Below are 13,902 nucleotides of genomic sequence, written 5' to 3' on the forward strand. Positions count from 1 at the left end.
TTCAAAAAGAACAATGCCGGGAATGTAACAGGTTTTCATACCACTTTTCTTAAATGCATGCATGCACTATCAAGGTGTAGTTTATTTACCTAGAATCCTGAATCCTGGCACCTAGAATTTCTTTCAATAAAATGAGAGTTATTTTCTAGTTAGTCTATTGGTACAAATATCTGGGCTCCAGCCTTCAAAGATTTCAGTAAGTGATGGAATTGCTATATAGCAATCTAAAATGTTCAGGATTAGAACAAACCAAAGCAAGACTGAGAAACTGAGCTCTCAAAAAGTTACTCACACCTTTTATAAACAAGTTTTAGTTCCTTCCAGTCAACAAAACTGCTTGTCCTGTGACCACGGGAGAGAATAATCTGAACAATTTCCCGGGTGATCTTCTTCCTCTCTTTGTCAGGCAGAGTGATGTACCATTTCTGTAGCCGTAATTTCCCTTGTCGACTGAAGAGCAATATGAAATGTATCTAGAACAAACAAAGCACACAAAAAACAGAACCTGATCAACCAAGTCATTCTGCCGTTCTGCAAAGACACTGAAATTCAGTGATGGATTTACATAGAAAGATAATTCTGAACAGACGAAAAAACACTTATCAGCATGGAAGCTATCTCATCTGGCAAATTATATTTAACCCACCAGAGAAAAAAGAAATGTGTATATCACAGACGTAGCTTACTTTTATTAAAGGAGAAAACTAAATTTTTTAATTCTTTTTTTTTTTCTTTTTTAAGATGGAGATAGAGTCTCGCTCTGCTGCCCAGGCTGGAGTGCAGTGGCGCAATCTCGGCTCACTGCAACCTCCACCTCCTGGGTTCAAGCAATGCTCCTGCAAAGCCTCCTGAGTAGCTGGAATTACAGGCGCCCCCACCTCCATGCCCAGCTAATTTTTGTATTTTTAGTAGAGACGGGGTTTCACCATGTTGGCCAGGCTGGTCTCGAACTCCTGACCTCAGGTGATCACCCTGCCTCAGCCTCCCAAAATGCTGGGATTACAGGCATGAGCCACCGCACCTGGCCTTATTTTAATTCTTTTTAAGTGTTATAAACACATATAGGGAAAAATACATCAAGAAAGTAGTAGTACTTCTGTTTTTAAAACATTAATTTCTTCCTTTACAAGACGAAAAAAAATGTTAAGGCAATAGAAGGGTTTACTTTACAAATTACATTCCAGCACCATATTTAACTATGGAAACATAATGATAACATAGAAATAAAGGGGAGAAGAAAAGGAAGTGAGGCTGAAGCAAGGGGCAAGAGAAAGTGAGACGCTGTCTTAAATGTAAGCTTTTTTTTTTTTTTTTTTTGAGACAGAGTCTTGCTTTGTCACTCAGGCTGGAGTGCAGTGGCATGATCTCGACTCACTGCAATTTCCACCTCCCAGGTTCAAACGATTTTCATGCCTCAGTCTCCCAAGTAACTGAGACTACATGTGCATACCACCATGCTCAGCTAAATTTTTTGTGTTTTTAGTAAAGTCGGGGTTTCACCATGTTGGACAGGCTGGTCTCGAACTTCTGGTGTCAGGTGATCCACCCATCTCAGCCTCCCAAAATGCTGGAATCGCAGGCATGAGCCACTGCATCCAGCCTTAAATGTAAGCTCTTTTCTCCACTTTGCATGTTACTTGGCTGAGAGCTTCAGAATCAACCATCTCAAGTTGCAATTGTCTTTGGCATCACCATAGACTCCTAACAATTTAGACAGTGTATTGGCTACACCAGGAAACAACCTGATTTTATTTTCAAATAAGTTTCAAAATGTGTATTTGAAATGATGGTGATGAATTTTAAAAGGTTTAAATAAGCAGAAGACATTAGAACATCTGGAAATTTACTTCAAAACCTTGGAAGGTACAGCACTTGGTGGCTCACACCTGTAATCCCAGCACTTTGGGAGGCCAAGGCGGGATAATCACTTGAGCCCAAGAGTTTGCGACAAGCCTGAGCAACACAGTGAGACACCATCACTAAATTTTTTAAGGCTCTGGTAGAATGTTTTCTTAAAAAGAAATTTTAAAAAACCCTTGCAGGTATGGTATATTTAATTTTTGGAAATTGTCAGATGGCCTAATCTTTATTTTATGAAAATTAAGCATTCTCAATCCACGGTATCAGAAGATCAGGTTTAGAATCATAATTTATTTTGTTCAGTTGTTTTGTTTTTAAAAAATAAAGTGCATTGTTTCAGTTAATTATATAATGAAGGAAATTATATATACTGGGAACAAAAAATTATTAGATTTTAAGAAAACATTTTACAGATAAAAGCTTAAACTTCAGGCTGGGTGCGGTGGCTCACGACTATAATCCCAGCACTTTGGGAGGCCGAGGTGGGTGGATCACCTGAGGTCAGGAGTTCGAGACCAGCCTGACCAACATGGAGAAACCCCGTCTCTACTAAAAATACAAAATTAGCTGGATGTGGTGGCACATGCCTGTAGTCCCAGCTACTCGGAGGCTGAGGCAGGAGAATTGCTTGAATCTGGGAGGTAGAGGTTACAATGAGCTAAGATCACACTACTGCACTCCAGCCTAGGCAACAAGAGCGAAACTCTGTCTCGAAAAAAAAAAAAAAAAAAGATTCAACTCTATTGAAAAGGCTGAGGCCTAAATGTTGTGACATAAACCATTACAATTCACTAGGTGGTGATATCTGAGGGTCAAATGAAACCATGCTTTTTACTCAGATCTTCCCCTAACTGCCCCCACTCCCTCAGTGTACAGAATTTGAGGTCTTCTTCTTTTGAAGTATAGTGGCATGAGCATAGCTCACTGCAGCCTCAACCTCCCAGGCTCAGGCGATTCTCCCACCTCAGCCTCCCCAGTAGCTGGGACCACAGGCATGCACCACCATGCCTGGCTAATACACACACACACACACACATCATACACACACACACATACATACACACACATACACACACACACACACACACACACATATATATATATATATATATATATTTTTTTTTTTTTTTGTAGAGACGAGGTCTCCCTATGTTGTCCAGACTGGTCTCAAACTCAAGCCTACAGAATATGAGATCTTCTTTTGGAGTGCAGTGGCATGATCATAGCTCACTGCAGCCTCAGCCTCCCAAGTTCAAGTGATTCCCCCTACCTTGGCCTGCCAAAGTTCTGGAATTACAGGCATGTGCCACCATGCCCAGCTAATACTTTTTAAATTTTGTTGTAGAAACGAGGTCTCCCTATGTTGCCCAGACTGGTCTCAAACTCCTAGGCTCAAGCAATCCCCCCGCCTCCGTCTCCCAGAGTGTTGTGATTACAGGCATGAACCACCATGCCCAGCTTGAGGTTCTTAATAATTCATCTCTTTTTTTTTCTGGTAACTACAAATTAATTTTTAAATAATTTCAATTTCTGTGTTAGATTCAGGGAGTACATGTGTGCATTTGTTATATGGGTATATTGTGTGATGCTGAAGTTTCGGGTACAACTGAACCTGTCAACCAGGCACTGAGTATAGTCCTTAAGTTAGTTTCTTAGCCCTTGCCCCGCCCGCTTTCTTCCCCCTCTAGTAGTCCCCAGTGTGTATTGCTGCCATCTTTAGGTTCATAAGTATCCAGTGTTTAGCTCCTGCTTGTGATAACATGCAATATTTGATTTTCTGTTCCTGTGTTAATTCCCTTAAGATAACGGCCTCCAGCTACATCCATGTTGCTGCAAAGGACAGTGATTTTGTTCTTTTTTAGACTGTGTAGTATTCCATGATATATATGTATATTACCATGTTTTCTTTATCCATTCCACCATTGATGGGCATGGAAGTGAGTACATATCTTTCTATTCACTTTCTATTGTGAATAGTGAATAGGTAATCTTCTTAGAAAAGAAACATCCATCATAATAATGATATGAGGCCCAAGACATCACAGGTTATGAGAAACCAATTTAAAAACCCTCCTCATCAGCGGCTTTAAGAAAAATCACCTTCAGTCTGGAATTTTAACACAGCATTTTTTTTTTTTTTTTTTTTTTTTTTTTTTTTTTTTTTTTTTTAGTATCTGTTTCACTACAACACAGGTATAAACAATTCAACAATCTTGGCCAGGTGTGGTGCCTCACACCTGTAATCCTGGCACTTTGGAAGGCTGAGGAAGGAGGATTGCTTGAGCCCAGGAGTTTGAGAGTAGCCTGGGAAACATAGTAAGACTCCATATCTATCTAAAATAATAATAATAATCAAATTCAATAATCAAACACTACCTTCTGAGAATTGTATTGAGAAGGGTATTTTTGCTTCCAAGAAGAGATCATAAAAGTGACTGACATTCTAAGGGCATAAAATAGAATGGTTATATGATCACAAGAGAATAAGGCTCAGCATTGCATCATCACGGTGAGTAAGATTATTCAATCCAATGCCTAGTGAACAGTTCCATTTTTACTGGGAAAATGAAGTCCACACATTTGCCTGGTGTTCTCTTGCATTTCCTGCTAGAAATTTTTCTTCTGCCATCTAACCTAAATTTCTTGTTATAATTTAAACCAGTTTTCCCTGACTTTATCCATAGATTATATAAAAGGAGAATGTATCAAGTATCTTTGGAAGAATAACTAACTTCACGGATTTAAGTCTTTTTTTTTTTGAGACAGAGTCTTACTCTGTCACCCAGGCTGGAGGGCAGTGGCACAATCTTGGATCACTGCAACCTCCTCTTCCTAGGTTCAAGTGATCCTCTTGCCTAGCCCCCCGGAGTGGCTGGGATTACAGGCATCCATCACCATGTTCAGCTAATTTTTGAATTTTTAGTAGAGACGGGGTTTCACCATGTTGGCCAGGCTGGTCTTGAACTCCTGACCTCATGTGATTGGTCCGCCTCAGCCTCCCAAAGTGCTGGAATTACAGGCGTGAGCCACTGCGCCCAGCCGCCTTTAAGTCTTCTTTTAGCCTTTTCCTTCCAGACAAAATAAACCAGGTTTTATGTCTTCTCTTTATTGGTTCTATTTTCAGATCTCATAATCATCATCGTTGAGCATCCTCTGGGAATTCTCCATAGGCTAAATGTTACTTTTAATCCAGGGCACCTAGATCAACGTTGGAAGTTCTGTTGAGAGGTGTGACTGTTGCTGGGTTTAATAATGGATGCTTTTCTAGTTGGTCTGTAGTGCAAACTTATCTCAGGATCAGATGCCTGCCTTCTTAAACAAGAATCAACAATGTAGAACAACAAACAAAGAGCAATGTTTCATTCTAACAACAAATTCAAGGAGAAAGGATGATCAGGAAAATAATACATCCATTAAGCCCATATAAAATGCAAATATGCATTCCAAACTCAAAAACAGCAATAGATTCAAACTTATCCAATAATTGCATTGCCTGAGGCAGTGTTCGGAGATTTAGCCCTCTCAAGTTCTGCTCTGCTTGAGAACTGGGCTTGTGTTGTCGCGTCTGTCACCTCTCCAGATTTAATGAGGTAGCTTGAACAAACTGGAAGAATGAATTGTAATGATTCACAAGAGTTCATCACCTCCAGCAATTAATTTTATCCAATTTATCAGTTTAGTCATTCAGGGCGCATTTGAATAATACTCTTCAAAAGGTTAATTTAAAAAAATACCATTTTTGATTGGTATTCGCTTGAGAGTAGAAAAAAAGGCGTGGGAAGACTTTTTCAGTGTTTGCCAAGAGCCAACTTAAATGCAAGTAGATGTCATAAACAAGTGCATCTGACTTCGGAAAACAACACTCCAGCATTCCCTTTCAATAATATTGTTGGGACAAAAGGAACAATGGAGGGACTCTCCCAAGAGACACCAACTTCAGCAACAGCTGTAACATCCAATGAGGCGTGCTGACTTCTTACACTTGACTCACATGCTTGGCACCAAGTGGGCAGCTGGTCCCACCAAGACCTCCATCCCCACCTCCAAAGGGGCAACTTCTGTCAGCCGCCATCTTGAGAGGTCTCACTTGTTAACAGATTATCCTTCAAACCCAAAGACATCAGGTGATTCCAGCTTTCTTTGTCCTCAGAGTGTCTACTAGAGCAATCCTTGACCTAATTGGGCACAGCCCCAAATTCTCATTTAGACTCAGAACGCAAACTTCTCTGGGCGTTTTCTAATCTCTTTCTGAAGCATGTTCTGGGGGACACTGGTAGTCCTCTGAGGGAAGCATGGAGAGGAGCAGCACCAGTCTGCTGAGTCCGCGCTCTGGCCGGTGTCGGCATTTTCCTTCTAGGCGAAGAGGAACCCTGAAGGCTTCCAGTAGCAGCTTTGGTTCACAACTCCCTGCTCTTGACCTGGATCCATGAAATGGACCCACAGCCAGCTTCTAAGAAGAGAAACCTTGCCCTGTCCCCAGCATTGTCACACTCCAAACACCAGCCTTTCAGGACTAGCTCCTATCTCAGGACCTGAGCTGCTCAGACAAATACTCAGGCTGTGATTGGCCCATGGTTCTGAAGGCCGTTACACTACATATAGGGGCTATTACCACCTTATTTACAGCAATCTGTGTTCTAACACAGGTTCCATCAACCTGAGAGGCCGTCGTCCGGTGGCCCAGATAATGACACATCACTTAACGCCACTGCTCTGATCTTCACTTCCTCAGTCCTTTTTCCTGCATCTACAACCACTCTGCAAATTCCCAAACCCAATCAGCCCATCCACCCTCACCTTTACTTCTACATGGAGGTCACTAGACACCCCTGAGAAAAACCAAACAGGGCTTTGCAAATTGGTGCCACTGTTAAGGTCTGATGACCAAGCTCGGCTGAATCTCCTGTGGTACTCGGAGACCCTCCACGTACCTCTCAATGCAAAGGACTTCCAAGCATCTTCCCCTTTGATCCCCCACGTGGGTCATTTCATATCACCACCATGCCCCCATATTCCCAGTCTCCATCCTCACTCCCTGACTCTGAGAGGATAAAAGTCATTCTGGGGACTCCTTTGGCTCCTCCCACACTTGTATCACTGTGTGCAGACTTGTCACACCCACTCCCCAACACGATGTATTTTCTTCCTGCATCAGAGAGCAAAACGCTTCTCACATCCTGGCTTTCAACCCTCACCTACCTCTTGGAGAGCACGGCATCGTCACTCCCCCACTGCCAGGCTGTGCCCCTCACCTGCAAATGCTGAATAACTCAAGTCTCTCTCATCTTTAAAAAACAATCACTCCCCGCCCAGACCTCCAACTCTCCTGAAAAGTGACTCAGCAGTAAGTGTCAAGAGAAGTGCCCGTATCTTCGGTCTCAGTCATTCTGCTTTTAAAATCTGTCTTTGGCCAGGTGTGGTGGCTCATGCTTGTAATCCCAACACTTTGGGAGGCCAAGGCGGGAAGATCACTTGGGCCCAGGAGTTCAAGACCAGCTTGGGCAACATACGGAGACTGTATCTCTACCAAAATAATAATAATAATAATAATAATAATAATAATTAATTAATTAATTAATAAAATATTTCTTAAGAATGTGCCCTAAAATGCAGACAAATATTGAGGCATTAGATGTTTACTACACTTCTTTATATTAGCATACAAAAACAGACTAAAAAATGCCTAAATATCCAATAATAGAGTTTAAATGATATTTACTAAATAATTTCAACAAAGTAAGAATGCTTATGATACAACGTTGTTTTAAAAAGATGGCGAGGCGCGATCGCTCATACCTGTAATGCCAGCACTTTGGGAGGCCGAGGTGGGCGGATCACTTGAGGTCAGGAGTTCGAGACCAGCCTGGCCAACATGACGAAACTCTATCTCTACTAAAAATACAAAAAATTAGCCAGGTGTGGTGGCGGGTGCCTGTAATCCCAGCTACTCAGGAGGCTGAGGCAGGAGAATTGCTTGAACCCGGGAGGCAGAGGCTGCAGTGAGATGAGATCACGCCACTGCACTCCAGGCTGGGCAATAAGACCAAAACTCCATCTCAAAAAAATAAAAATAAAAAAGATTATATTGTGTGTGTAGTAGAGTAAAAATGTAAAAATATTCTTGCAAAAAAAATTACATGAAAGAAATACACTAAATTGTTACAGTGGTTATCTTACAACAGTGAAATTGTAAATGTTATTTTCTTCTTTGTACTTGTCTGTTTTTTCCAAAATTCATATGTATGATTCTGTAGTTAGAAAAAAAGTGCTTAATAAAAAGAATATCCATGAGTTCAATAAAAATCAGTCAACATTCTATCTGAAGGTCTAATACTAAGTAAATGCCAAAGTTCTTTCAACAAATAAAACTTTAGCTCAAAGAGATAGTACACTACTCAGGTGACCCTGTAGTAATGGCAAAAAGAATTGCAGACTGTGTGGCTGCCAGTGGTTGTGGCAGTGTGTCGGGGAGGGATGAACAGGTGGAGGACAGAGGATTTTACGGGAGTGCAAATACTCAGTATGATACTATAATGGAGGATCCATGTCATTATAAATTTGTCCAAACTGATAGAATGTCCAACACCAACAATGAACTCTACATGTAACAAGCTCACACTGTACTCCCTGAATCTAAAATAAAAGTTGAAATTACAAAACAAAAAATAAATTAACTACAGAGAGGAGTCGGTATAGGCTCATCAGTTGCAACAGGTGTACCACTCCGGTGGGGGACGTTGATAACGGGAGAGACTCCACATGTGTTGGGGCAGGAGCTATATGAGATATCTAGTACCTTCCACTCAATTTTGTCGTGAACTTAATACTGCTCTAAAAAAATTAAGTCTTAAGAAATGTATGTACTGTGTAACCAAAGTATCTCCTAGCTACACAACTAAGATGACAATTACATATGCATAGGGAAAACAGTAATAGGTAAGGATCATTTAAAAATGATCATTGTTGCCTTGTTAAGATGGAGGAGCCCTAATAACTGTTTTTCTCTAATTTCAAAGCAATGTCATTTAATTCTGGCAATAAACTAAAGAAAGTGAAAGGGCAGGAAAGTGTGAACCTGCAGTTTAGGTTTCATTCACATAAACTAGAGCATTGTTTTTACAACAGGTGCAATCCAGTGGGTTACAAAACAAATTTAGTAGATTGTAATCAACATAATAAAACAATCCCTGGATTGTTTTATGGTGGTTCCTGCATGTAACCCCAGCACTTTGGGAAGCTGAGACAGGAAGATTGCTTGAGGTCAGGAGTTCAAGACTAGCCTGGGCAACATAGTAAGACTCTGTGTCACTACAAAAAAAAAGTTTTAAATTTAAAAAAAAAAGAAGAAGAAGAAGGCCAGGTGTGGTGGCTCATGCCTATAATTCTAGCACTTTGGAAGGCCAAGGTGAGCAGATCATTTGAGTTCAAGAGTTCAAAACCAGCCTGGGCAACATGGTGAAACCCTATAATCTCTACCAAAGATACAAAAATTAGCCAGGCATAGTGGTGCCGTTGTAGTCCCAACTACTTGAGGGACTACGGCAGGAGGATCACTTGAACCCTGGGGGTGGAGGCTGCAGTGAGCTGAGATCATGCCACTGCCCTCCAGCCTGGGTGACAAAGTGAGACCCTGTCTCAAAAAAAAAAAAAAGTGTTATGGTTTGGATCTGTGTCCCCACTAAACTCATGTCGAATTGCAATCCCCAGTGTTGGAGACGGGGCCTAGTGGGAGGTGACTGGATCATGAGGATCTAGAGTTCTCATGAATGGGTTAGCACCATCTCCTTGATGCTGTTCTCATGAGAGTCAGTGAGTGAGTTATTGTGAGATCTGGTTGTTTAAAAGTGTGTGGCAACTCCCCCCTCTCCTTCCTGCTCCAGCCATGTGAGGTGCTGCTGCCCCTTTGCCTTCAACCATGATTGTAAGTTTCCTCAGGCCTCCCCAGAAGCAGAAGCTACTATGCTTCCTATACAGCCTTCAGAACCGTGGGCCAATTAAACCTGTTTTCTTTATAAATTACCCAGTCTCGGGTATTTCTTTACAGCAATGCAAGGATGGATGAATACAAGAAGAAATATTTGTAGACATCTGTAACACTCCTGGGTCTTAACCCTTCAGAGTGTGCAAAGGCATATGTCTTCATTTAAGGGAGAAAGGTGTTCCTGAGCTAAGAAGGTTGACAGAAATCTTCAATCAAACTTTGGAAGATAGAGACAGAAATGAGATGACAGAGTTGGCAAAATAGGGGAAGTTGTCACTGAAAGGGTGAATTCCCAAGACAAACCAGATATGTCTCCCCAGAGAATGCCTGCGAGCAACACTTGGGGGTACCATGTCCCTAGAATACAAGGGATAAGGCAGAGTTCTGAAAGAAGGGAGAATGGCTGAAAGTCTCCCTGTCGAGTAACTGACATGTGCCACATGCAGATTTCTAGGGACTACAGCTAAGTGAAAATGCACATGCATATGCAACACACACACACACACACACACACACACACACACACACAAACTATACCACACAATAAGTTTCCAATTGCTTTATCCAAGGGTACGGAAATTTAGGAACTCCATGCAGTTGGAGAACCTCTTAGCACAGCTTGCTCCGGCCCCCAGAGTCAGTAGCCTCCCAAGCAGGGCTGCTGACACTGTTCACACAAAGCAGGGCATTACCTAATCTGAGAAGCTCCAATGTAAATGCCACAGTTCTTTTTTTCGAGATGGAGTCTCACTCTGTCGCCCAGGCTGGAGCACAGTGGTGTGTTCTTGGCTCGCTGCAACCTCCACCTCCCAGGTTCAAGTGATCCTCGTGCCGTGCCTCAGCCTCCCGAGTAGCTGGGATTATAGATATGTGCCACCATGCCTGGCTCATTTTTGTATTTTTAGTAGAGATAGGGTTTCACCACATTGGCCAGGCTGGTCTCGAACTCCTGACCTCAAGTGATCCACCCACCTGGGCCTCTCAAAGTGCTGGGATTACAGGCATGAGCCACTGCACCAGGCTGGATTGCCACAGTTCTTATATACTTAAGGCTTACATCCCCACTCAAAGGACTTACATCATCTTCGTCCTTAAGAAGAGATACTTGGCTGGGTGCAATGGTTCACACCTATAACCCCAGCACTTTGGGAGACCGAGGCAGGCAGATCCCCTGAGGTAAGGAATTCAAGACCAGTCTGGCCAACATGGTGACACCTCAACTCTACTAAAAATAAAAAAAATTAGCTGGGCATGGTGGCACATGCCTGTAATCCCAGCTACTTGGGAGGCTGAGGCAGAAGAATTGCTTGAACCTGGAAGGCAGAGGTTGCAGTGAGCCAAGGTTGCACCACTGCACTCCAGCCTGGGTGACAGAGCAAGACTCTGTCTCAAAAAAAAAAAGAGAGAGAGAGAGAGAGATTTACAGATGTCTGCAATCCTCCAGGATCCTAAACCTGAAGCTATATATGTAAGGTTTCTGAACCTCCATCTCTAGCTTTGTTGTACAGAAAAATCCATCTCTTAATTCAAGAGACTGAATGATTCTTCCCTGAAGCCACTAAATGGCAGAGAAAAGACCTTAGGTTCTAACAATGAAGACTCCAGTCAACCTGTCTACGCCCTCAGAACTGCCTGTCAGCATTTAAGCACTCTGCTTCTAAATATGAGTAGATGACAAGAGTCCCAGGCATTTGAAAACAGCCTGTGACAAGAAAGAGACAGAAAGAACAAATAGAAAAAAAAAACCCACCAGATACAGTAACAAATCACAGAGCTGAACAAATTGCTATATACAAACACACACACACACACAATATACTCAGAGATGGTTAAAAGATGATGTTCCTATGTTAATAAAACAGAGTTTCTTTTTTAAAAAAGAGATAAGAAAAAGTTCTTAAAAGTCAAAAACTATGATAACCAAAATAAAGTCAAAGGTATCTCCAATAAACTGGACCCCCTCAAACAATAGATGTAAGCTGGGCGCAGTGGAATGCCTGTAGTCCCAGCTACTCCAGAGGCTGAAGCAGGAGGATCACTTGAGCCCAGGAATTCAAGGCCAGGCTGGAAAATATAGTGAGATCCCATCCTTCAAAAATAATTTTTAATAGATGGGAAATTAATGGAATATATAAAACTATAGAGGGGTTGCTGAGTGTGGTGACTCATGCCTACAATCCTGGCACTTTGAGAGGCCGAGGTGGGTGGATCACTTGAGACCAGGAGTTCAAGGCCAGCCTGGGTCAACATGACAAAATCTGTCTCAAAAAAAAAAAAAAAAGCCAGGCATGGTGGCACATGCCTATGGTCCCAGCTACTCAGGTTGAGGTAGGAGGATTGCTTAAGCCCGGGAGGCAGCGGTTGCAGTGAGCCGCGATCATGCCACTCCACTTCAGCCTAGGTGATAGTGCAAGACTCTATCTTAAAAATAATAATAATAAAATAAAAAATAAATAAAAAAACTATAGGCAATCGAACAAGAAATTGTAATGATATCTAGAAAGATGGCGCAGAGATGATGGAGAGGAAGACAATACCAAAGACAGAATTCAAAATTTTTTCCAGAACTAAGTAGATGAGACTTCCGATTTTAAAAAGCTCATCAAGTGTGCAGCACAATGAATTTCAGAAACACATCAACATGAAACTTCAGAACAACCATGACAAAGAGAGTAGCCTGAGATTCCAGGAAGACAGTTTACATGCAATGGATCAGAAACCAGAACCTGCAATAGTAGATGCTGAAAGATGAGAAGTCTACATCCAGCCAAATTATCAATCAAGAGACATGACATTTTGACACATGCAAAGACTAAAAATACAAAGAAAAGAAATTGCCTTCAGTCTTTTTTTTTTTTTTTTTTTTTTTTTTTTTTTTTTTTGAGACAGAGTCTTGCTCTGTTGCCCAGGCTGGAGTGCAGTGGCATGATCTCAGCTCACTGCAACCTCCACTTCCGGGTTCAAGCAATTCTCGTACCTCAGCCTCCTGAGTAGCTGGGATTACAGGCACCTGCCACCATGCCTGGCTAATTTTTTTTGTATTTTCAGTAGAGATGAGGTTTTGCCATGTTGGCCAGGCTGGTCTCAAACTCCTGACCTCAAGTGATTCACCTGGCTTGGTCTCCCAAAGTGCTGAGATTACAGGCATGACCACCGCGCCCAGCAATCGTTTGATTTTTACCTAATACAGTTTTTTTTCAGCCTGTACAGGTTCATAGAATAAGGATGTCATGAGTCTACTGGCCTGTAGGTGGAGTAATACACTTTAATATATGTCCTGAAAAATAGTATATATTTATGGTATAAAATGTGATTTTTATACATATACATTATAAAGTGATTACCACAATCAAGCTAATTAGCATATCCATCACCTCACATAGTTAAAATCTGTGTGTGTGTGTTGTGACAACATTTAAGATCTACTTTCAAGATTCAGTTAATCACAATCAGAAATGATAAGAGGGATATTATCACTGACCCCACAGAAATACAACTAACCATCATAGAACACAAAAACACCTCTATACACATAAACTAGAAAATCTGGAAGAGATGGATAAATTCCTGGACACATACACCCTCCCAAGACTGAACAAGAAAGAAATTTGATCCCTGAATAGATCAATAGACCAATAACTTGTTCTGAAGTTGAGACAGTAACAAATAGCATACCAACCAAGAAAAGCCCAGGATCAGATGAATTCACAGCTGAATTCTACCAGAGGTACAAAGAACTGGGACCATTCCTACTGAAAATATTCCAGAACACTAAAAAGGAGGGACTTCTCCTAACTCATTCATGAGGCCAACATCATCCTGAAACCAAAATCTGGCAGAGATACAACAACAACAACAACAAAAAAAAAAAAAAAAACACTTCAGGCCAATATCCTTGATGAACATCAATGCAAAAATCCTCAACAAAATACTGGCAAACCAAATCCAGCAGCACATCCAAAAGCTTATCCACCATGATCAAGTTGGCTTCATTCCCAGGATGCAAGGTTCATTCAGTATACACAGATCAATAAATGTGATTCATCACATAAACAGATATG

General features: G+C 41.5%; 1 protein-coding gene across 1 annotated transcript in view; it reads right to left on the minus strand.

Annotated features, from left to right (window-relative positions):
• The window catches only part of LOC105481315 (adaptor related protein complex 1 subunit sigma 3), an 81,008-nt gene that overhangs the window by 21,028 nt on the left and 46,078 nt on the right, over positions 1 to 13,902 (minus strand). The window contains exon 2 of the mRNA XM_011740820.2: positions 295 to 473. Within this exon, the coding sequence (XP_011739122.1) occupies positions 295 to 473 (179 nt within the window). The remainder of the gene's footprint in view (positions 1 to 294; positions 474 to 13,902) is intronic.

Source organism: Macaca nemestrina, chromosome 11 (assembly GCF_043159975.1).
Source record: "Macaca nemestrina isolate mMacNem1 chromosome 11, mMacNem.hap1, whole genome shotgun sequence".
NCBI lineage: Eukaryota > Metazoa > Chordata > Mammalia > Primates > Cercopithecidae > Macaca > Macaca nemestrina.